The 25,678-nt window shown below is 49.6% G+C and overlaps 1 protein-coding gene across 12 annotated transcripts in view; it reads right to left on the minus strand.

Annotated features, from left to right (window-relative positions):
* The window catches only part of MDGA1 (MAM domain containing glycosylphosphatidylinositol anchor 1), a 208,212-nt gene that overhangs the window by 93,044 nt on the left and 89,490 nt on the right, over positions 1–25,678 (minus strand). For 10 of the 12 annotated variants that reach the window (XM_042848492.2, XM_065590536.1, XM_065590540.1 and 7 more), the window contains 4 exons: positions 24,722–24,854; positions 16,725–16,994; positions 15,942–16,271; positions 10,422–10,715 (listed from right to left, as the gene is read on the minus strand). In XM_042848492.2, coding sequence (XP_042704426.1) covers positions 10,422–10,715; positions 15,942–16,271; positions 16,725–16,994; positions 24,722–24,854 — 1,027 coding nt within the window. The remainder of the gene's footprint in view (positions 1–10,421; positions 10,716–15,941; positions 16,272–16,724; positions 16,995–24,721; positions 24,855–25,678) is intronic. The other 2 variants (XM_065590543.1, XM_024111277.3) reach the window with 1 other exon arrangement.

A 25,678-nucleotide genomic window follows, 5' to 3' on the forward strand; every position in this document is an offset into this window, starting at 1 on the left:
GAGAACCGCTTCCACTTGGCCAGGTACGTGGTGCGTGTTGAGGGCTTCCTACTGCTCAGCAGAATCTGTTGAACAGAGTGCGAGCATTGCTGCTCTGCCTGGGTGAACCATGGAGCAGCCACGCCGTGAGGTGGAGTGATTGCAGGTCGGGGTGACGCAGGCGGCCGTGGTCCTGAGAGATGAGATCCGGGCATAATGGAAGCGGGATCGGTGTCCGAACCGAGAGCTCCAACAGCGTGGTGTACCAATGTTGTCTCGGCCACGCTGGGGCGATCAGAATCACCTGTGCCTGGTCTCTGCGCAATTTGAGCAGTACCTTGTGGACCAGAGGAAACGGAGGGAAGGCATAAAACAGGTGGTCTTTCCAGGGAAGGAGAAACGCATCTGAGAGGGAGCCCGGAGCTCGACCTTGCAGGGAGCAGAACACGTGGCACTTCCTGTTGTCTCGAGATGCAAGCAGGTCTATCTGGGGAAATCCCCACCTCTGGAAAACGGAATAGATGATGTCCGGACGGATAGACCACTCGTGTGTTTGAAAGGACCTGCTGAGTCGGTCCGCCAGAGTGTTCTGGACTCCAGGGAGGAACGATGCCTTGAGATGGATTGAGTGGGCGATGCAGAAGTCCCACAGGCGAATGGCCTCTTGGCATAGAATTGACGAACGTGCTCCTCCTTGCTTGTTGATGTAAAACATGGCCGTGGTGTTGTCGATGAGAACTAGCACACAGCGGCCACGTAGGAGGTTGAGAAATGCCTGGCACGCCAGGCGCACCGCCATCAGTTCCCGAACATTGATGTGCAGGGCTAGCTGAGGTGCAGTCCACAGGCCCTGGGTATGGTGTTCGTTGAGATGGGCGCCCCAACCCAGAGATGAAGCATCTGTGACCAGGTGCAGAGAGGGTTGTGGGGCGTGAAACGGCATCCCCTCGCAAACCACATTGCGATCTAGCCACCAGGTGAGGGAGGTCAGGACCGAGTTCGGGACCGTGACCACCATGTTCAGGCTGTCCCGATGTGGGCGGTATATTGATGACACCCAGGTCTGGAGTGGGCGAAGCCGAAGTCTGGCATGCCTGGTTACGTACGTGCAGGAAGCCATGTGACCCAGCAGGGTAAGGCACGACCTCACCGTGGTAGTTGGGAAGGCCTTGAGCCCTTGAATGAGGCTCGTGATGGTGCAAAAGCGGTTGCCTGGCAGGATGGCTTGTGCACGCCTGGAGTCTAGAACTGCGCCGATGAATTCTATTCTCTGGGTAGGTTCTAGAGTGGATTTGTCCTTGTTGAGTAGGATGCCCAACTTGTTGAATGTGTGCACTATTATGTGGACGTGAGCTCGAACTTGCTCTTTGGTGCGACCGCGTACCAACCAGTCGTCTAGGTACGGGAACACCTGTATCCCTTGCCGACGAAGGTACGCTGCCACGACAGCCATACATTTCGTGAATACCCTTGGGGCCGAGGATAGGCGGAAGGGAAGGACTGCAAATTGGTAGTGCACCTTGCTTACCACTAACCGCAGGAAGCGTCTGTGAGGCGGGTAAATTGCGATGTGAAAGTATGCATCTTTCATGTCGAGGGCGGCGAACCAGTCTCCAGGATCGAGGGAAGGGATAATGGTCCCCAAAGAGACCATGCGGAACTTCAACTTTACTACGAATTTGTTGAGTCCGCGCAAGTCCAAGATGGGTTGCAGACCTCCTTTGGACTTGGGAATGAGGAAGTAACGGGAATAGAATCCCCTGCCCCTTAACTCCACTGGAACCTCCTCTATGGCCCCCATAGCAAGGAGCGTGGAAACTTCCTGTATAAGAAGTTGCTCGTGAGAAGGGTCCCTGAAGAGGGACGGAGAAGGGGGGGAGGAGGGGGGGATTAAAGAAAACTGGATAGCATATCCCCTGTCCACCGTGCGAAGGACCCAACAGTCCGAAGTTATAAGGGACAAGGCACGGTGGAAATGGGAAAGGCGATCCCGAAAGGATGGGGCTGGATCCTGTGGGATGACTGGGGCGCCGTCCTCGACCGCACCTTCAAAAGTTCTGCCTGGGGCCTGAAGGTGGTCTAGGTGGCCCCTGGTTCTGACCAGGTTGAGGGCCGGTCCACCTTCTTCTACCACCTCGCCCTCGCCTCCGGGCCGCGTCCTGTCTCTGACGAGGCGGGGGGGGGTAGAAGCGCTGAGGCTGCGGTCTAAATGGCCTGCGCTGAGGGCCCACAACATGCATCCCCAAGGAACGCATGATCGTCCTGGAGTCCTTGAGGCTCTGCAGGCGAGAGTCCGTCTTTTCTGAAAACAGCCCTTGTCCTTCAAAGGGCAGATCCTGCAGGGTTTGCTGCAGTTCCTGAGGCAGACCCGAAACCTGGAGCCAGGAGATCCTCCGCATAGCGATACCTGAGGCCAGGGTTCTCGCAGCAGAGTCCGCTATGTCTAAGGAGGCCTGTAAGGAGGTCCGAGCCACCTTCTTACCCTCCTCCACCAGGGCTCCAAACTCCTCCCTGGACTCTTGGGGAACCAACTCCTTGAACTTCCCCATAGAGTTCCAGGAGTTAAAGCTATAGCGGCTCAAGAGCGCCTGTTGATTAGCCGCTCTAAGTTGCAGCCCTCCGGCTGAGTAAACTTTACGGCCGAATAAATCGAGGCGCTTAGCCTCCTTCGATTTGGGCGCTGCGGCCTGCTGACCGTGGCGCTCCCTTGCGTTCACTGATGCCACCACCAGTGAACACGGCTGGGGGTGGGTATACAAGTACCCGTAGTCTTTAGACGGGACAAAGTATTTCCTTTCCACCCCTCTCGCTGTGGGTGGGATAGAGGCAGGAGTCTGCCATATCGTAGATACATTGGTTTGTATCGTGCGGATCAGGGGTAACGCCACCCTCGATGGGGCATCCGCTCCGAGGATATTCACGATAGGGTCGTGCACCTCCACTATCTCCTCCGCCTGCAGGTCCATATTACGGGCCATCCGACGCAGAAGATCTTGGTGAGCCCGAAGATCTATTGGAGGTGGACCTGTGCACGATGTGCCCGCCACTGCCTCATCCGGAGAGGAAGAGGAAGATGCCTCCGGTGGAACAGGATCCAAGGGAGGGTCCTGGTCTCCCTGCTCCTGGGCCGGAGCATCACCTGCGCTTGAGTCCAGGGCGTCAGGTGGTGCGGACACGGAAGCCTCCATGCCCCCTGGCGGAGGCCGAGAGATGGTGGACTCCGGGGCCCTTCTAACCGAGTGACCGGAGCGAGAGGTCGAAGCAACTGGAGCCCCTTGCGCCTGATGGTACGCCCACGGGGTCCAAAACGACCAGTGAGATGGGCCATGAGAATGGTCCTCTGTTATGTTCTGCCAATGGCCCAAGTCCTGTTCCTCGGCTTGCCCCTGAGGGGGGTATGCCGATCTCGAGAGGTCCTCCGAGGAGCGAGACCCCGATCTCGATGGCCATGGCGGTGCCGAGAGCGTCGAGACGATTCCCGTGGGCTGCGGTGCCGCACGGTGCCGGTCTGGAAATGATCTATCTCCACGCGGTGCCGGCGATCGGTGCCGGGACCGCGACCGGTGCCGATGACCTCGTCGGTGCCGGGAGTCGGATCTGGACCTCGACGAGGACCTGGAGTATGCCCGGTACCGGGAGCGGCCTCTCGACGTCGAGCGGCGACCGTAGCGGTGCCGAGAACTACGTCTCGACGTTGATCGGTGCCGACGATCATAGCGGTGCCGAGACGTAGAGCGGTGCCGCGTAGAAGATCTTGGCCGCGAGTACGACCGGTGCCGAGGTGATATTCGGTGCCGGGACTGCGAGCGGCGTGGGGACCTGCTTCGGGACCTGGATCGGTGCCGAGGTTCCAGCCCTTGCGATGGAGGGCGCATCAAGGCAGGTTTCCCCCTCGACTGGACCGGGCGAGGCAACGGTGCCGTCGGTGCCGGTGGTTGAGGCGGTGCCGGCTCCGTGAGAGCTATTAAGTCTCTCGCCGCCGCGAAGGTCTCTGGCGTCGACGGGAGGCACTGTATCACCGCCGGCCTCGGTGGAGACGCCGTCTGCACCGGACTCAACGGCCTCGGCGCCGGAGTCGACGGTGCTGGAGGCACCTGTTTCCGGTGCTCCACCGGCATACGCGGCTCTACCCCCGGCACTGGGGGAGCCAGCGTCTTCGGCACGGAGGTCCCCGTCTTATGGGCTTTCTTATGCCCTGGGGATAATGACCGGCGCCGAGGCACTTGCTGTGCTTGCGGTGCCGACGAGGTCCGGTGCCGGGAAGGCTCATCTGACGCCACTCGCGTGGTCGTCATGGCCGGTGCCGCCGGGGCACTGCGCACCGAGGCGCTAGGTGCCGGGGCCTGACTTGTAGATGGAGCGTCCGGACTAAGTGCCGCCTCCATCAGGAGTTGCCGGAGCCGAAAGTCCCGCTCCTTCTTGTCCTTGGTCTGAAGGCCTTACAGATCTTGCACTTATCTGTTTGATGGGACTCTCCCAGGCACTTCAGACAGGAGTCGTGCGGGTCGCTCGTGGGCATAGGCTTAGCGCAGGAGGCGCACAGCTTGAAGCCGGGAGCGTTGGGCATGAGCCCGGCCCCGCGGCCGGGGGAGAAAGGGGGAGACGACCCCCTTAATCCCCTGAACTATTATAACAACTAGACAACTCTTAAAACTATTGAACTATTTAACTATAAACTATAACTATAACTGCGAATAACGAACTAAGCTAGGGAGAGTGGAGAACAGCTAAGCAGCGCTCCACAGTTCCAACGACCGTCAGGGGCGGTAAGAAGGAACTGAGGGGGCGCCGGGTCGGCTGGGGTATATATTCAGCGCCATGAAGGCGCCACTCTAGGGGGCTCCACAGCCGACCCGCCGGTGTTGCTAGGGTAAAAATCTTCCGACGATCGTGCACGCGGCGCGCACACCCCTAATGGAATGGATATGAGCAAGCACTCGAAGAAGAATAGGTGGATTCCGATTGTGACAGAGCTGTCCTACATCTTACAAACTAGGCTTGGCTTTCAGGACCAGAAAAATCTTTCGGGCTGACATAATATTATCCTGGCATGATACTGCGCCCAGGATCTAATGTCATACAGTTTGCTTTGTTACATCTTGGTGCAACACCACAATGCAAATATCTAACAAAATGTCATGTCAGCGAGATAAAACAACTCTCTCAAAGGACAATCATTTCAAAGAGGTTAGAACTTAAATCAACCTCTGCCATTTTTGGTAACATTTTTGATCCCATTTAGTGCTACTCTCTGTTTGATATGGCCCAAACCACACTTTGGATTCCAAGCACCGCTGAACTTTGCAGAGGTACTAACCCAGGCCCACAATCTGCCGATCAGCCCCATCTCTATCTGAACCTGGTTGTCTGTCCCTAATTTTAATATGCATCTATGACATATGCTGTGCTTAACTGTGCTTCTTCTGAAAGTGACTAGCCTTGAAACAAGCCTGCTAAACAGTTTTATATTTATAATAAATAATAATAATAATAATAATAATACTTGGTCCTTCTGTAGCCCCTTTTATTTAAGAATCTTAAAGTGCTTTGTGGCATTAACTCTCACCTGATGAGGTAGGTCACTTTCATCCTCTTTTCAAAGAGATGTGAAGTGACTTAGTCACACCAAGCTGTGACCTGAACCCTGGGAGTCTTGACTCTCCTACTCCCTTGCTCTCACCACTACACCATATTTCCTCATCCTAGCCTTAGAGATGAAAGCCAGAAAGCACTCTTGTAAACCTGTTATTCCACCAGAGCTGCAGAGTCCAGGAAACAGACTGTGTGGCCTGTCACAGAGCTGCCCTTAGCCAATTCCAGCATGTAACATGAAAGGAGAGCCACTTTTCCCACTTTCACAATATATAAATAATAAAAGGAATCAAAACACCACGTTTTTGGCAGCTGATTGGTTTGTTCCCATCTCTTTTTCTCTCTCCCATATTGCAGCACTGCTAGCAAAGCTCATTTCTGGGCTGTTTGTCACAATACAGAACTATATGGGTAAAAAAAAAAGAAGAAAAAAGAAACAGAGAAACAGGTTCTGACATCTAATCAGATCTGCCGTATTGATTTTGCAACTTTAGCTTTAGAACAAATCAGCAAAACAACCACATTATCACCCACAATTCACTCTCCCCTGTGTAAGCTGGTTCAAAAGGAGCTCACACAAACACCCCCCCCCCCCACCACCACCTGAGTGGATTCTCAGATGGAAGGAGCAGGCTGGGGGGGAAAGCATGCTCATCATAGAGGCTTCAGAAGCCACACGATTCCCATTTCCGACAAGATTAGAATTCCAGAGCAAGCCACAAAACTAATGAGCTGCCCGTACTGGAGAACAGCATTTCAATTAACCAGAGCAAGCCCCTGCTGGGGCACCCGGCTCTTTCCACAAAAAGGGAGCTGGATAAACAGATGGGTTGTTTGTTTAGCCGGGGGGGGGGGGGGGGGCAGGGGTGACTCTAGGACTTGCTCTACTTTCCAGTTGCTGAGGTTTGTTTTTAGTGAATTTCATGCTGGTAAAAGGAGCCAGATGGACAGCACCAGAGATTGAAGTCCACTGCTTAGGCACAAAATGGACAGGCAAGCAGTGGCATTACAAATTTCTGCCATGCTGCTCTGTCTTGGAGGAACCAAGCTGTAGGTGGGAATGGTGAGTTCAGTCCCTGTGACCCTTTCAGTATTTGACTAGGACTGCAGTCTTGAAGAAGTGGAGGGGGTTAATTTCTAGGATCACGCATGGCTTCCAGTGGAATTTGGGCCAAACCAGAATCCAAACAAAATTCAGTGTTGCTTGTCCTTAGGTGGAGGTGATGGGAGATGCCAACAGCAAGAAACTGAACGTGCGTGTCTGCTCAGCTTCGTCCAGGTTATCAGAGTAGGTTTTATCCCTTCTCTAGCAGTGACAGAGGGAGGATGGGGGAAGAGGGGGTTGGCGTTTAATGAATTATTCTGTGCTATGCACTTAGGCGCTTTAGTCACAGCCCATGGATGGTGCAGGTTAGTGCAAATTAACATTCTCTCCACCAATCCCATGCTTGCCACAGCCTCAAGAGGACTTCACAGAAGTTCAGTACTGAATCTTTCCTGATGAGACTAGCTCTGTGGTCAGAGTTACCACCCTGGCCTCAGCCCTCCACCCCACTCAATATTTATTCAGCACAGTCTTCAATTTAATTTGGGAAGTGAAAGGAGCTAGGCTTGGATTCTCCTTATCTGAATTCCACCCAATGCAGCACTTGACTGACTGAAGATACTATTACTAGTATCTGAAGATACTGAAGATACTATTACTATATACTCTGTACTATTACTAGCACAGATTATCCCAGACCCCTACCTGCTCCACACATCAGAACATCGCCAATGCCTTCTAAACACTCCAGCCTGGGATATGAATAGCCTCATTCTTCTGCCGAGGGAGGTATCACTGAGCAACAAGGCATCCAAATAGAATGGCATGACATGGGCACCAGTAAGGATGGCAGTACAGAGCAACATCCTCAGTGGTCTCTTGCTGCCTGTTTATGTGTATGTGTATATATTATAGGTGGGGTTGCTAGCACGGCCCATTATTAAGATTACCTGAACTTTCCTATTTTCAGTTACTTGCAACTTTGCCAAACTTTAACCATCTAAGCTGAAATTTTCCATACCAGTGCCCTGCCTCAGGCTGATTTTGGGGGGAAATTCCAGCCAAAATGGATCTGCCACATCCAAGAACCAGGCTTGGAATAATACATTGTTTTGCCCATGTTAAGTTCTGGCAACCTTTCTTTGAGAAGCTTTAGCACCCCCTATGCTTTGGAGTGGGGACTTAGAAAGGCCAAATTTGATCAAAGATGTGCCTTCCACTGTCCCCATGAAAATCTGCCCAAATTTGGCCAAGATATAAGCCTGGGTGGGGGCAGAGGTCACAATCTGCACATGCTCAGAAAAGACAGAGTTTTGGCAGCTAAATTTCCTGAAGATTCCATCTGTGCCGTGCATGTTCATTGCAGGTCTGAGTAGGACTTTACCTGCAGTTGCAGCTCTGGGCAGCTGCGGGCCATACCAGATCCAGGCACCTGAACAAAGAGAGCAGGGAGCCTCTATCTCATCTGCTCTCAGTGGTCCCCCTGCTAGGCCCAGGCAGTCTGGAGGAGCAAACTGCCGGATTCAAATGCAAAATGAACAAGAGCTGGATCTGGGAGGGCAGGGGGGAGAACATTAAGACAAGAAGACAGGGTGGGGATGGAATTTGGGACTGGAGGCTGGTGCAGGCAAGAGGGGAAACTGGAAGATGAGATAGGGGAGACTGGTATTGGCTGGGCAAGGGGACTGGGAGCCAGCAGGTTGGGGAAAACAGATACTGGCTGAGGAACCAGGATGTGGGAGGGACTGGCTAAGCATGGAGATTGGAGAATCAGTAGGGTTGAAAGGAAGAATTAAAGGGTGAAGCATATAGATCTGACACGGTTCTAAGGTTTTGGGGGAGAACTGGGACTGGCTGGGCAAGGAGACAGGGATGAGGGGTGGAGATTGGAACTGGCTAGGTGAGGAGAATGGGGACTGGGACAATGAGCCGGGGGTGGAAGAGACAGGACTGATGCAGAAATCGATTGAATGGGATGAAGCAGAATGGTGTCATGCTTGGAGGGAATGGGGGAAGAGGACTCGGTGTTCACTAGAGCACACTCCCTTCCACAGCCTAGAATGGAACTCAAGATTCTGGAGTCTCACCATTCCTCTGCTGTCAACAAATATCTGTGAAATCCTTTGGCAATGTTTCCCATCCTCCTCTAGTGCTGGACCACAGAGAGGATGACAACCTACTACTGCTATCAGTTACTCTATTAGCTTATGTGGTGAAGGCCTATATGGTGGATCTAAAGGTTAAAACCCTGTTGATGACCCATGTGAGTGTCAATATGATGCCACATGATGGAATTTCCTTTTTTTTTTTTTTTGGAAGGTTGCTCTTTTAAAAGCTAGGAAATTACACACACACACACACACACACACACACACACACAAAACGATGTTAAAAGAACAGTATTAAGGTCGCAAAGGCAAGCATTCAAAATTTGAAAATGCCAGAATTAAGGCTGCCTGTGCAAGCTTAATTTGACCCTCTTGTCCACATGGGTTATGATACAGTCTTTAATTACAAGACCACATACTATTTTTTCCACAGGACCCCTGCCTCATTCAGTGTGCAGAACGGACAGCGCTCACTTCACGAGCACCTAGTCAATGTTTTGTTTTCTCCTCATTGTTCAGTGTGTAGTCCCAGACCTTATTTCCTGCACACTATTCAAACCGTGCTCTGAAGACAGATTTCCTCATTGGTTTTCCTATGGGGCTCATCAATGTAGTAACCAAGTGCTTCACAGATATTAATGAATTTATTTTCACAATACCCCTGTGAGGCAAGTGGGTGGCATGATCCCCATTTTAGAGACAGGGAACTGGGTCAGCGAGATTAAGGGCAAAAGTATTCACTAATTTGGGATGCCCAATTTGAGACACCTAGGACCTGATTTTTAAGAGTACGTAGCACTATATAGCAGTTTATATGTTCAAATCACAGTTCCCATTGACTTCAGATGCAGCTGTGTGTGTTCAGCACTTCTGCAAACCAGACCATAAGATGTCAAGTCAGGCACCTGGAAAATGAGGAACAAGCCATTAGTGACCACCTCTGAAAAGTCTGGTTTAAGTGACTTGACTAGCACCACATCGTAACCCTGTGGCAGAGCCAGGGATAGAATCTAGTTCTCCAGGGCAGCATTCAACTGTCTTAAACCATGAGACCGTCCTTTCTCTTCCTGCAGTCCCCTGCCTCATTCACTATGCACTTTCCAACTTCTGCACCAAAGGAGGCAGGGGTCCTACCTACAACCGTTTCCTTCATTACACAACCCTGATTCATCCCCAGAGCAGGTCCATCCTGAATGGGGCAGGAGGGGTCATACAGAAAAAATAATATGTGATCATGTAATTAAAGACTGTATCATAATGCAGATGTACAAGAGGGCTGAATCAAGGTTGAACAGGCAACCTTAATTCTGGCATTTCCTAGCTTCTGAGTGCTTGTCTTTGCAACCCTAATAATGTTTTTTTAATGTAATTTTTGTGTGGGTAACATATATGCACATACACACACATACACAGAGGCAACTGCTACACGAACAAGTGAGGTGACCCAACCAACAGCAGATCAACGGGCCCCCACGGTTGGCTGGAATACGTTGTTGGTTGGCTGGCATGTCTGCTCGTGTGTGGACGTCAGGTAAATAAACCCTTCAAAGTCCACCAGATGAAACTCTCAATCCAAAAAAGAGACGCCAACCCTATTTGAAAGCAGCGCCATAAGCATCACCTGCCCAGACTTTAGCAAGGTACCAGTGCATGCTGGCACAGAGGTAGGAGCTACAGAATCATGCTGTTATACTCACACTGTACGTTGAGCTGTACCAGGGCTTCCCGGGGTCTGATGTTAAAGCCATTGTACCTGGCTGTCTGACACTTATAGGTCCCGCTCATTTCTCGGCTAACGCTCTCCAGGCGCAGCTTCCCATCGTAAGTCTCCACTGTCATGGCACCTGAGGGCATGGGGGCCTCTTTGTCTACCCGGGACCAGATGATGGGCGGCTTGGGCTTCCCTCGAACCTCGCACTGCAGCTCAGCCCTGGAGCCCTCCCGAACGGTGATGGTGGACTGGCCCTTGGGGACACTGATGGTTGGAGGCACTAAAAAGAAGATGATAAAAAGGGACTGTTTGTTTGTCAAGTAACATCCTTCCAGCAGAGCACGAGGGAAACCTTTGAAGGATGGTTGCACTTGTGGGGAAGGATGTCATACTGGCAGCCCTCCAATCAAGAATGGCAGTGGTAGTGCCAGAGCAAAGCTCCCCACACTCTGCCCCAGCCAATGTCAGCCACCCCATGGAGGTTCCACCTTTAGGTGGAGAGGAGTGTTTCATCCCCATGGCCTCTGAGTGTGCCAGCACTAACAAAAAGTGCCAGATGTGACGGGACACCTCAACTCACTTCACGTACATCAGTGAACTATTGTCAAACACTTTCAGTCACTATCAGCCTAAATCCGGCTAGAACAGATGATCTAGAGGTGAAAGACTCCACATCCTAGTCTCAATCTTGTTAGCCATTTAATTCCCCAACTGTAGCCCAGAAGCGAGAGGCCAAATCCAATCTCCTTACATGGGCTGGATTGGAGACAGTGGCCTATAGGCGCATGCTTCATATATTCCACTCCCAGCCTCCATAGACATCCAGGAGGAAGGACCTTTGTCAATTTCTAAACCACAGACACAAGTTAGATTTGTTAAATACCTTCACTTATTCTACACAAGAATTCACTGTGAATCCTTGCCAAGATGTGCAAAAAAAAAAAAAAAAAAAAAAAAACCTATCTCAGAGAAGTACAACTCAGTGTAGCTATCGCAGGTTCACCCAGAGGAGAGGCAACTCCCAGCTGAGACCAGCTCAGTACAGCCCCTACAGGCCCATGCAAGTGACAGCAAACCCAGTAGAACTGCTGCCTAGTTCTCATTAGAACAGTGGTGGGCTAACTACGGCCTGGGGGCCACATCAGGCCCTCCAGACATATTAATCCGGCCCTTGAGCTCCCACCAGGGAATGGGGTCTGGGGCTTGTTCCGCTCCAGCTGGGGAGCAGGGTCAGGGTCTTGCCCCACTCTGCATGGCTCCTGGAAGAAGCGGCATGTCCCCCCTCCGGCTCCTACGCGTAGGGGCAGCCAGAGGGCTCCACATGCTGCTCCTGCGGCTCCCATTGGCCGGGAACCACAAACAATGGGAGCTGCAGGGCTGGTACCTGTGAACAGGGCAGCGCACGGAGCCACCTGGCTGTACCTCTGCAAAGGAGCCGGAGGGGGGACATGCTGCTGTTTCTGGGAGCGGCTTGAGGTAAGCGCCGCCTGGAGCCTGCCCCCCTGAGCCCCTCCCATGCCCCAACCCCCTACCCCAGCCCTGATCCCCCTCCTGCCCTCTGAACCCCTGGGTCCCAGCCTGGATTACCCTCTTGCACCCCAACCTCTCATTGTCAGCCCCACCTAAGAGCCCGCACCCCCAGCCAGAGCCCTCCCACCCTTCAACCCCCAATTTCATGAGCATTCATGGCCTGCCATACAATTTCCATACCCAGATGTGGCCCTCGGGCCAAAAAGTTTGCCTACCCCTGGGTTAGAACCTGAGCTACAATAATGTACAGAACTTGCACAAAGCAAATCCAGTTCCTGGACAGGGGACCTTACTGATTGGGAAAAAATGGTGCTTCTGCTCTAGATATAACCATTTTTCCCAAAAATGGAGATTCAGTCGACCAGAACATTTCAGGAATCTGTGTAAAATTTGCCGTTTTGTTTTGAAAACAAAATATTTGGAGTCATTTTGAATTTTACTTTCATTTTAATAAAAAAAGTTAAACCCCTAAACATTTACTGTGACTCCAAATTATCTATTTTGACTTTTATGATTTTCTGAAAAATTCAAAAAGTGTTTGTTTTTGGTGGACCTAAAATAAACGTTGGGTATTTTTGAGTCGGGGGTGGAGTTCAGCCACCAAACTAAAAACTCAGGTTACTCACATAGCTCTAGTGAGACCCGCTCCAGTGTTGAGCCACTATTGTCAGCCAAAGTTCATAAGGAGCCTAAGAGAGACGTCTACACTGCGATAAATCCGTGGCATGGAGTCTCAAAGCCTGGGTCCAGGTGGTTGGACACGCAGGCTTGGGCTGTGGGGCTAAAAATTGCAGTGTAGGTGTTCGGACTTAGGCTGCGGCCCAGTCCCTGAGACTCTGCGAGGGAGATGGGTCTCAGAGCCCAGGCTCCAGCCCAAGCCTGAATGTCTAACACTGAAATTTTATAGCCCTGCAGTCCAAGCCCTGCAAGCCCAGGTCAGGTGACTAGGGCCAGCCATAGCTGTGCTGCGGGTCTTTTATCGCAGTGTAGACATACCCTAAGATCTCCAGTTGATATGAACATGGAGTTGACTTGGACGGGACTCTTTGTTCATGCTCCAGGCTCCACCAAGAACTCACCCAGATGTAGATGGTTTTCGCAGGAACATCTATCATAATGTTGACATTGCAAGTCTCATCATTAGCTTTCAGAGTTAACACCCCATTGAGACAAATGTGACGGTTCTCACCTCTCAGAAAGCTCTTGTTTCAGGCTGTCTCTCTGCAACTGGCACTGCATTGGGATGACGTTTGAACTGATACCTTCACAAACGGAAGGGCTAAATATTTTTTCTTTTTAAATGAAAGCTTAAAATTACAGGGGCCACCTCAATCCAAACTGGCCACTATTCATTCAATTTACCCTCTGCCCATGAGAGAGAGTGTGCTGGGATTATTTTCACACACATACAACACATAACTGCATTAAGAGCATATTTAAGATGGCTCTGGCCTCAGCCTCCTTTGGTAGCGACCTCTCTATGCAACAGAGAAGTCGAGTTTTCAATGTACAGGTCCCCTGTGGGCTGTGGAATCTCATCAGATGCTCTCCTGTTTTGTGTGAAGAGAGCGCTGCCTCCCCTCCCCCCCCCCCCCCGCCAGTCAGCACCGCCAGCAGACGCTCACCTGGCGAGAGGCAATTTTCACCACAGGGAAAAACTGCAAATTGTATTTGGAGATTTTTTTAATTAAAGCTATCTCTTCCGAGCCTCCCCCTGGAGACGGCCATCTCAGCGAATGGGGGGCTGTTTTGCTGGGCGGCAGCAGATGGCCAGGGAATGCAGAGTAGTTTCCCCCTTGCTGTTTCAATACCATGGCTCTGGGGAGAAACTCAACAGGTGCAAACCAAACACAAAGGGTGGGGTCTTTATTGCTCCTTAAATGCACACAGAGGGCCAGATACCCCACTATGGACAAACACCCCCCGTTACCCATTGTGTGTGGGGGGATTCAGCCTGAAGGAAGGCAGGTGATGGTGGCTGCTGCCTGCCCTCACTTGGGGTTCTGGCTGGAGACAGCAGCTTTAATTTCACTGGCTCCAGAGGAACCCAGCTGGCAGTGACCTTCGATGGGATGCTCCAAACTGCCACATTACTCGATCAGCCTCAGCATGCTCTCTTCCCAGCCAACCCCCTATGTCCTGTGCTGGCCCTATCAGCTCCTGCTGGTGGAAGGGGGGATGTAGCAACTTTGGGCCACCACAGCCACCTCCTTGTAGATTTTTTAACTCCTGAGCCCTGTACCTACATTTGGGCCAGCAAATATTGTCCAGCCCTTGTAGTGGGGACAGAGTCTGTGATCATACAGACCTTTGCCATCTTACTCCTACGACCTTATATCTATTACATTCTATTAGCTATTGGGATTTTTTTTTTTTTTTTGAGAAGTATGCACTAAACTCCATTGCTACAGCCAGATCTGGCTTACATTCCCAGCTCTGCCACTGACTCACCATGGGATTTGGGGCAAGTCATGTCACTTTGTGCCTCAGTTTCCGCAATGGTAAAAAGGGGAGGAGCAGCATTCCCCTGCCTTCCAGGGCTGTTAGGAATATGAATTAATTAATTTATTTTTTGCAGAAAAGCCAGTACACAGTCAGTGATCAGTATCCCATTATCACAAAAGCATCGGGGGACATTCCCTTTGGAGCAGATTGCTACAGATTTTCGCCGAGAGTAGGGAGGTTGTCAGAAAAACAAGAGCCAATTCCAACACTTTCTGCTAAGGGCACAGACAGGACAGGAAATCAGATCGGTCATGGAGAGCACTGGGGCCGGTCAGAGCTGGTTAACATCACTATGAATAAGGAAAGTTTCTGAAGCAGTTTGTAGAATTGGGACAGATTCTGCAGCCAGTTGACTTCCCTCAGGCTCACTCACCATTTAGCTTCAAGCAGGTGCAGCTTTGCTCTCAGTCACACCTGAGCAATCCCAGGGAAGGCAGTGGGACTGCATGGGCATATCTGAGAACAGAATCTGACCTGATGTTTTGCTAGCACAACAGAAAGAGTCTTGATCTGGATGTTCCAGCTCTACAGAAATGGCTCAGATTTGGGGCTCCCACTGAAGCAAATAAGAGAGTTTTGCCATTGACTCTACTGGGAGAAGGATGGGGCCCTTTATGAAGGGAAAAGAGGGCGAGATTTATAATGTCTGGGCTCCTGCAGAAAGTATTCAAGAGGTGTCCTGAGGATTAGAATTAGGACACTAAACATTAAAGCTGTTCATGGAATGAGGGTTTATGAGAGAGACCACACAGCTCCCACCGTACACTGCCATGGACGCAAGCCAGGTCCTACCATCTCAGTCTCTGGAAAAATATCAGAGGAAGTGTCTCTTTTAAGCCACACCAAAGAAGTGAAAGAACACTACCTCCTTCCCCACAACCACCAGCCTTGGAACATTTGGTAAAATCCCATTCCCTCGCTGTTCCTTCATGATAAGCCCTTGGCCAGGGCTTCTTCAAACCCTTCTTCTTCAACCTTTCGAGATTGGCTTGGGCTGCAATCTGGGCCTTCCCAATCCGTAATCAGACATCCTCAGTCATGTTGTGCCTCAGGTCACTAGAAGCCTGAAACTAACCCATTAAGACTCCATATTAAAGGAAGGAAATAGCTACTTTAGAACCCACCTATCCCAGCTGGGTCACTGGCCACTCACGAGACATGCCCACAGCATCCAGCCCAGCACATACTGGCTCCCGCCTAAAATGTGGCATGTTGGGGCTGCTCTCTTTGGTTTAGTCCAACCCCCTCATCGGGCACATGAGAGGGATCGTCTCAGGATACTACAAGGAACGCAGCATAGCTGTCATCCTACGCGGAAGGAACAAGAGCTCTTACACTTGAAGTCAAGGCTCATTTGAGGGCCTTCAAGAGCTCAGTCTGGAAAGAATATGTTGGTTTCGTGATTTTAATCCACACTCTGCCCCCTGACCCAACTCCCTCAAAGCCCCAGGCCTCCACAGTGGAGGCTCACCTGTTTCTGAAGAGATGTTCACCTCAACACTGAGGTCGGGGATGGGGGCCCCCTGGAAGGACGCAATGCACAGATATGTGCCATAATCACTGAAGCGCAGGTCAATGATCTCCAGGCTGCTGGTCACTGGTGGGAGCTCGGGGTCATTCCTGGAAATGAGCAGTCGGTCTGAGACCCTGGCCGGTTTCCCATTCTTGTACCAGAAGTAGACGACCTTCTCCTGGGGGACGGCATCCACATGGCACGAGAGCTTCAGGTCCTGCCCTAGTTGGATGCTTTCACTCTCTTTGATCACGTCAGGGGTGATCTGGAAGGTGACGTTCTTCATGGCTGGGATGAACACAGGTGCAAAGCCAGTTAGTGAAGACAAAATGCCCTGTGCCCAATGGGGATACCCGTGTGAGACATCTACCCTTTGCCCGATGGGAGGCAATGGCTCCACACACTCTGGGTCAAGGGATCCCCCAGCCCTATGCCCAAATGAGATCCCCATGTGAGGCAATGGCCCCACGCCCCCAAGGCCTGCTGTGGTGCTACATGTCAGGATCAGGAAGCATCTGCAGAACTGTGGAAGAACAGGACTGGAATAACTGTGGGTGCTGCGAGTCAGGAGTGAGGTGCATCAGCAAAGCTGTAGGTGTGGAAGCTTACACAGCACCTTCTCCAGTCAGTGCTACCAGACCCTTGCTGGAGTAGCACATTTACCCCCTATTTAAATGAACAATGACGTGCGCTGGGAACCCAGAGTCTCGCCCTAAAAGCGCATGCAGTGGAGGGACGTACATCGCACCAGCAGATTCACTGTCTTCTTAGCTGGGTTCCCCACATTGTTGATGGCCGTGCAATTGTAGTAGCCTGAATCTTCCATGCGGATCCCCCAGATGGTGAGGTTACCCTCTTGAATAAGGCTGTTGTGAGGCATAGGGCTGGGTGAGTGAGACCAGACCACCTCAGGCAGTGGGTCGCCGCCTGTCAGGGAGCACTGCATAGTGACATTATCTCCTGGGTTCACCACCAGGGTCTCATTGACAGACAGCTTCAGAGCAGGTGGGGCTGGAAGAGAAAAATGGGAACACTAGTGAGCTCTGAGGAGACTCACACCAGCCTGGGCTTCGCTCAATTCTATCTGAATGGAGAGACTCTCCGTTTGTTCTTGGGAAAGAGCGGGTCAGGCTGGGCGAGTGTGGGCTGGCCACGAGTTCATTAAAAACATGATGTGTGTGAATCTAGGGCCCCATCAACACTGCGTCTCTAACCAAGGCAGGGAACCTGGCCGCAACAGGGTTAGAAGGCATATCGTAGACAGGACCTCACGGAGACCCAAAACTGAGGAGACATCTAGACTGCAGCTGGTGTAGACATATCCGAGCTAGCTTGAATCTAGCTAGCTCATGGTCCCGGAGCAGAAAAGCTGAAGCAGCGCATGTTTCAGCATGGGCTAGCTTCATGAATAATTACCCAGGGTTCCAGGTGGACTGAAGCACACACTGCTGCAGCTTCCCTGCTCCAGGACTGAGCTAGTGAGATTAACAACTTGCTTGGGTATGTCTACATGAGCTGCAATGACACCTTGTGATTGCAGCGTAAACCCTGAACAGTCCAAGCTTTAGGAGCATGGTTAGGTCCCATCTACACCGAACGTTGTAACAGCATGTTAACTAGGTGCTCTGGCTCTGTTATAGATGTAGGGCCCAATTCTCCACTCCAAATCAGAACAGTAGGATTTTGCATAAGTACGACTGGCAACACAGAAGCAGTGGAGAATCTGGCCCTAAAGCCAGTTCAAGTAACTGTGGCTGCAGATGGACATTACCAGCCAAGATGGCAGAGAAATGGGGAACCAATGCCGAGTTTATTTTCACAATAACAATATCAAAATCCCCTGCACACAGGTTAATTTATATTGCTCTTTCTGTATCAGTTCCCCCTGTCTTTAAATGGGGCCTGCAGACGCCGAGATGGAATAAAAGCTCAATTACTTGCATTGTGGCTCCTATCTAAGCCTCTGCATACCCCCTGCTGAAAATGTTGTGTAAGTCACTGCAAATATCTCTATGCCTCCTACAGAAACAGCACACAGGAGACTGAGTGGAAGGAGTGGTGGCGGGGAAAGATATGAAAATAAGAGATTCATTGAAATAGGTCATATTAACTTGCTACCAGCTCACCATGGCTTGGGCTCAATGACTCAGGGCCCGATCCAAAGCCCACTGAAGCCAAAAGAAAGATTTCTATAGACTTTAGCGGGCTTTGGTTCAATCTCTAGGCACTTAAGTGGAAAATACAGACAATTATTCCCACACTGTCCCAAAAGCGGATGTCCCTTTCACATGTAACAAGTTACCAAATACAGTAGTCACCCTTCTGTTCAAACCAGAGATACTGGCATAACCCCTCCAAGCCTCAGGTGTTAAAGGGACACACACATGCTGAATGGCATACACATCCATGCCTGTTCTTACAGAGGCTGTGTCTTAACTAGATGAAGGGTTGGGTTAGTTAACACATGCCAGCTAAGCCTAACCTCACCCTTTTTCAAAATCTAGCTAAAGGTGTTACCCTGCAGGTAGACTAGTCAAAGCATTGAAGTTAGGTCAGGCTGAGGTAGCATGCTAGATGCCAAACCTGCTTAAATCGCTTGGCTGCCAGGATGCATTCTCTGCTCCTCTCCAGCAATGCATCTCCACCAGTAGTGCAGCAGGGCTCAACCAAGGTATTGGCACCTCCGATACCATCACAAGGGTGTCCTTAATTTAACACACAAACTTAGAGAGCCCCAACTCAACTTTCTCTTAATCTTTCATCTCTGCATAACAGAGCCAGAAATCTCATGAGAAAGGGCTCTCAGCTCATGAGATTTCTGGCACTCCATGCATTCAGTCTGGTAGGAATATCAAGAGAACCAGCCAAACACGGAAGTGCATGGAAAGAGGGTTCTTCTTTCCTCCCACACTGGGTCACTCGGTGCAACTTTAAACAGCTGCAAGATTTCAGAAGCCACTTCGCCCTGCTGGGGACCAGTTCAGGGCAGTGCGGAGTGCAGCTCAGTTTAAAAACAGAAGAATCCAGAAGGGAGTAATGGGTCCCGCCAGTGGCAGAGACGGGCAAAGGGCCTCCTCCAAGTCAAAAGGCCCAGCTCGGGCAGGAGGAGGAGGAGAGAAGAGAACTACCTTGCAATCTTCCACAAGCCAAAACCTACAGCTAGAGAGGGCTACAGGGCCGCCACAGCCACACAGAGAGGTGAGGAATGGCTAAAAAAAGAGAGGGAGACTTCCCAATCCCCATGGTGGTTTGGGTTTGGATTCAGCTCTCATCAGACCAGTTCACCCCTCCACAGTTATCAGCCTGAAAAGGAGCTTTGGAGCACGTCTGTATTAAGGACATATCCCAAACAACCCACATCATGAGACTCCACTCCATTTCGCAGAGCAGACTCCTGGTATGGACAGAACTTCCCTTGAGGCAAGCACTCTACCTTCCTTCTGACTGCTATGGCCCTGCTGGTGCAGCCCCAGGGGATGGAAGAACAGAACTTGTCCGGATCATGAGTTCCCAAACTGTGGTACATGTGCCACTGGTGGTACAGGAGCTTGTTGAAAGTGGTACGCTGTAAAAGGGTGGTCTTGTCCCCTTTAAAGGGGAGTGGGGCCCAGGACCAGCCAAGCCCTGTTTCATGATATGGCCCCTTTAAGGAAGCAGGTATTCAAGGCAGCAGCAGAATAGGGGCAGGTGTTAAGGAAGCAGCTTAAAGGTTAAGTGACTCCCAGGAGTAGTAGAGGACAGATAACCTGGATAGAAGAATTGCAGGGGAACATGAGTTAAGAAAGAGGCTCGCCAGAGTGAGAGCCAGAAGGGAGATTGGTGGACTGGGAAAGCCTGCCTAAATCAGAACCCATCCCTAAGAAGGAGGGCTGCGGGGAGGCCTGAAGCAAGGGGAAGAAGTGTGCGAGTCCAAGGACCAAGGGAGGCTCTGTGGAGTGAGGCTAGAATCTGGATTCTGGTGGGCTGGAGAAGTCTGCTTGAATCATGGCACAGCCCCATGAAGGAAGGCTGTGTAGTTCCTTACATAGAGGGCAAGAGTTGGGTCCAGGGACCGGAGCAGGAGGAAATCTGTGTGAAAGGTCCTTCAGAGAGGCCCAGGGCTGCAGTGAGACTGGTTCAGCGGGAACTTGAGGGGAGCTGGGAACCTGAAGCATTGGAACAAGAGTGAATTGGAGCTGAAGCTGCCTGGAGTCCAGGCGAGGATCAGGGACCTATTGTCAATAAAAGATGACACCTTTGTGTTATGTTCAGCAATAATCCAAATAAGAATTAGCAGAAACTTTGAACTTAAATGAGACAAATTAAAACGTCAAGCCAACGGCTTAGTTTAGCAGCATACCAAAATATATCAAGTCATTTGACAAACGTTTTGTGTTACTCAATTACAAGGAAGACATAATAATTGATGATTCTTTTTGATTCACTGTCTAAAAACCTGCTGTTTAAAAAAATGCTATAATCTTACACTTCAGACTTCAGTAGGAATCTATTTTACTACGAGTCCAGAAATGCTTATGCTAGTAAGGCATAAAAGAAGTGGGCACTAAAAGAAGAAATTTGCTTGTGATACTTCAAATATCACTAAAGAAGTCTGTATATAAGCCAACTAAGTTTGGGAACTGCTGGTCTAGATCATTCATGATCCTGTATCCCAACCACCAGCTCGTGCTAAATACTGTAGCTCCCCTCCTGGTTCTCTGCATGTGTCAAATACATGGTTCTACACACTTGGGGTACAACCCAGATGGCTTCCCCTTTATGGCACAGGTGAACAGGTTGGGCAGATTCACAGTGCACACACAGCTTCTCGTCTTCTGGATGCTCACATCCTTGTGTTTGGTTTCTTTCATTCCTGCCCTCCCCAGGAACTGATCTCAAAAGCTTTCCTCTGCCTTCTCCACTTCATCTCACGAAAGGCCCTTTAACGGCCCTTGTCAGCTCCATCACTGGCTCCAGACAGAGCTCAGAAAGCAACCGGCGACAGCACAAAGGCTGAGAGTGTGTTTTAAGTAACGGCCATAATAATGCAAAATAAGACGTTGTTACATATTCATGAAGCCTGATTTAACAGCATCATTATTTCTGCCTCTCCTCTCCCCGGACTCTGCGTTAATGAGCTGTGCTGGATCTCTGAATTACGGCTCATACAAACAAGGCTAGGACGGCTGCTCTCTCCTCCATGCAGGCAGCATAACTTAGCAGCATAACTGCGGCCAGAAAGCTCCGAGCACTGCAGCCTGGTGTCCTGTTTCTAGCAGTGGCCAATGTCCCTCTTGTCACATGCACAGGAAGCACCCGGCCAACTGTGCAAGTGCTGTATATTGGGGGGGGGGGGGACGGGACGGAGGCAGTTGACATCTTTTGCTGCCAACCATAAGGATCAGTTTGAGGCACACGGTTTAATTCCTTTGATTTCTCGGGGCCACAGCTGTAGGTCAGGTCCCTTGAGGGTCCCTCAACCTGGAATTTTGAAAATAAATATAAAATCCAGTGATTAATAGGGAGCAAAAATTATTTGTATATTTGCCAGTGGTGACTTTAGACTCTGAGGGGGCTTCATAAATCCAAAGAGGCCCCTAATAGGGTGGCCTGGCTCATCCTGGATGGACAAACCCCCACAATCTATGCAGACACGACACAGAGTACAAGACCATCCATAAGGCAGCTGCCCTGAGCCAAGAGACCTTCGGTCTTGTCCAACTGAAACTGAACAGTAGTCACCTCCCCTGACACTGAGCTGGTCTTGGCTGGAGTTGCTTCTCCTTGGCAAAGCTGGTAGAAACTGCACTCATGGTCTTGGTAGGGAGTCTCTCCCTCCGGGCAGACCTGGAAGGTGGCAGAGATCAATTACTTTGGGGGTTTTTTGGTGGGGGGAGGGTAGGGAGGCAGCAGTGAAGCATGAGTCAGATCTCGTTCGGGTTCTGGTAAAGATTTTGGGCTATTCTTTTAGTTTACCTGAACTTGTTTGTCCAGCCCTAACTGCTAGAATCCTGTTGAGTGAGGACATGTTCTGTGCAAGGTAACTCAGGAAACGTGACTTCATTGGGCAGCTGCTTCCTCAGGGCAGCTTGTTGGTGAGTGTAACCAGGAGAGGAGGAACCTGTGAAATGGCCACCTGCACATCTCAAGGCAATGCTTCTCCAGCTAGACGGCCTGAACCAGCCCCAGCTCTGGGAGCTGAGATTGGCTCCCATCCTCCTCTAGTCAGCGGATGGAGGGTAACAATATGCAGCCATTGTTATGCAGGAGATGAATCTCATTTATTTGTAACCCGTGGCGATTCCTTTTGTTCTCGGCTCAGAAAAACCTGCTGGCAGAGTCTGCTGTGGAGCGAGGGGACCATTAAAAACAAAGAGTCGCTTTCAATTCCCTTTGAAGTCCAATTTGCTGCAGTAAAACTGCAGGAGAATTAACCAGCTGGACTGCTTAACTTTGCAGAAATCAAGGGAGAAAATGTCAGCCATTCCCCAACCACAGCTGGATCCCAACACGCAGGCTGCAACAAACCGGCCCTGAGACAGGACTGGGTTCTGCAGCCAGACCCACTGGGTCAGCCTCAGAGCTCTAGAACCAAAAAGCATCATCAGGAAGGAGGAGGAGGAGGAGGCAGAAAACTCCTGCAGGGGGAGAATGCACATAGAGAACAGGAATCGAAACTGGTGCTGCAGACATTTGTGCTGCAACCACAACACTTAGCTGCTGCCCAAGATAATCGAAGAGCCAAGCCGGGGGGGGGGGGGGGGGGGGGGAAGATTCCTAACCATCAGGGCCAAGCTTTGGACTCCCTGGCAGGGAGAAGTACAGATCTGCACCACAGTCAGTCAGTAGCAAGGGACCCCTGATGAATCATAGGAGCCACTTTTATAGCCAAACGGCAAAGGAGCAGCAAACAAGCTGGGGAAAGAAGATTCTCTGACCTGACCCATCGCTTCCCCTCAAAGGTCCATACTATTTGGGTCTATAAATACTTAAAGATTGATTTCCACGCACCTCTGTGCTCCCTGAGTTTTTCTCCAGGTGCAGAAGCAAAGACATCATGAGTAAGGCTGTTCAGAATTCTGGACACAGCCAATGCTACAAGGAAGTTACTAATGCATGAGCAGAAGAGGGGAGGAAGAGATTTATGCAAGATCAGAGAGAATCTAAAAAATTATTCACACATATACAGAGAAAGACTTTATATTTGTGTGTGTATAAATATGAATACGTATCTATATATAGCAAGAGAGCTACACACATCTGCTGTATGGGCCAAATGTTGATCCGGTGCAAGTGGCTAAGAAGTTGAGTCAATTTACCCATGTACTGCACATGTACTGGTACCAGATCGGATCAGCTTGAAAACCTTGCTTCCTTGTTCACTCAATAAAAGGGCTGAAATGAAAAGAAGGATGCTTTCTTCGCATTTATCTGGGGAGCGTGGTTCTGAAGAGGAATTAGAGTCTATAAATCTACAAACATATCATCTCAGAAGTCAGAGCTAGAAGAGCTGTATGAGGCCCTATTCCCCTGGACTAGGGAAGGACTGTGTCTTATAATGAATGCTCTACTGTTCTGTCCACTCTAGTTTGAGAGGACACAAGTGATGGGGCTTCCATCTTTTGAGTCAGTTGCAGAGATCTCACTGTTAGGAGCATTTCCCCCTAATATTTAACCTAGGTTTTTCTTTTCTTCGGGTATTTAATTATTTATACATAAAAACATGTTCATTGTCTCAGCCCCTAGGCTCAGTTAGATCAATACACATAATTTTCTACAGTATTAACTATTTCTCATCAACAGTTGGCACCATCAAGAGTTCTGCCTTCGTTGTACAGAGATGACACAAGGGATGTAAACTACTTTGTATTATATTAGAGCTAGGTGAATAATTCAAACAAGTACATTACATGACATTACATCACATTACAGAAATGAGTTCAGGCTCGTCTTTGATCACAGAATATCCCAAAGCAAAAAAAAAGCAATTTTCTCATATTTATTCATTATTTAAAATAATTTGACAATTTTTTGCTTTTTAGGGTTTTTTTTTTTAATCTATTGGTTGTGACCAGCTATCTACAAGGATTTGATGTACAATAGTCAGTTGTTAATTAGTAATGGACCTCTCTGAATGATCACATGATATTTTTTCTGTTCCTTGACTGGATGATCACTCAAGCATTCCTGTCATGAACATTTGCGCATGTGGTTGTGAAATTTGTTTTGATATCTGCTTTCCACAGACTGCTGTGCCAGTAGAACTTGATGGCTTGAATGCTTTCAGAAAACAGCCACACGAGGGGTGTGAATCAGGGTAGAGCAAAGTCATCCAAATATTGTATGGAGTATTTGTGGGAAAGTTCATGCAGCATTTTCCCAGATATCAACTGTACAAAAAGCAAATCAGAAAAGTTGCTTTTATTTTTGTAAAAAGTTGGCTAGTTAAAAATCTACATAGTTCCCTCAACACCCAAATAGAGACTGTTCTCATGACATCCCACCAGCCACGGTAACTGAGAGCTCACAAGAATTCCAAGGACTGCTGGACACCTCCTGCTCCAACTCTTTGTTTGGTTCATGCTAAGTTTTGTATTGTGGACTTGATCCCATGCCTACTGAAGTCAGTGGGAGTCTAGCCACTAACTTTAATAGGTATTGGATTGGATCCCACTTCACCAGACCTTGGGAGGAGGACAGCTGTTCAGCAAGCAAGAGGTGCTCAGGGCCCAAAGGCATTTCTGTTGCTGCTCTCTTACCTGTTGTGTTAGTGAGCTGGAAAGTGATTGACTTGTCCAGGATGCCGCAGACATTCCGGACGGACACCTGACACGTGTAACTGGCATAATCCTGCGGCCTCAGGTTTTTCAGCTTCAGAACTTTGGTTTCACCCTGGGAGTTTGGAAAGAAGGGGAACAGAGTAACTGAATGACAGATGAACAATGAACAGCTTTCAGCTACAAATCTGTGATCTGATTCTGAGAAGTGCTGATCAATGGGAGTTGTGAGCGCTCAGGACCTCTCTGGATCAGCCCCTCATTCCTTTGTAAAAGAAGCAATAAAATGTTCGTGGTGATAATTCCAACACTAGGCATTCTCTAAATAAATTAAATAAACAAACAGAATCAGCAGCAATACCATGTAACCTGGAAGCATTACTGAGCAGCTTTATAGATTATCTCTTGTCAATTGCTGTCAGGATCATCTTGCAGGATTGAAAGGCTCTTAACTACTTAGAGCTAGATTCTGATCTCACACTGGGATATCCAGCAGTCGCTCTAGTCAGTGGAGTCACAATGTCATAAAACCAGGGTAACCAAGATCAGATTCCAGCCCTTAGTCTTTTAATACTTGGCTAAATATATGCTCAACAGTTAAACTGTAAAAATTTGCAGTAGAGGAAAAAAGAGTAATTAAGAGAAATATTAAAAGAAATGATCAAACCTTTCTTTTCCCTTTGCTCAAGATTCTACTCTCATTTACACGGATATATTGCCAGAGTAACGACACTGTCTTTAATGGAGTTGCCCTGGATTTTTCATAGAAGTGTAACTAAAATCAGATTCTGGCACGGTCAGTCATTGGCACACAGCAGAACCAGAATAACTCTGTTAAATTCACATGATATGGGTTCTGTATATTTACATTTATGAGACATGCTTATGGGAAGTTCTGAGATGCACCCCATGGTTTGCACCCTCTAACTCGTATGCCTT

Source organism: Chrysemys picta, chromosome 3 (genome assembly GCF_011386835.1).
Source record: "Chrysemys picta bellii isolate R12L10 chromosome 3, ASM1138683v2, whole genome shotgun sequence".
In the NCBI taxonomy this organism is placed as follows: Eukaryota; Metazoa; Chordata; order Testudines; family Emydidae; genus Chrysemys; species Chrysemys picta.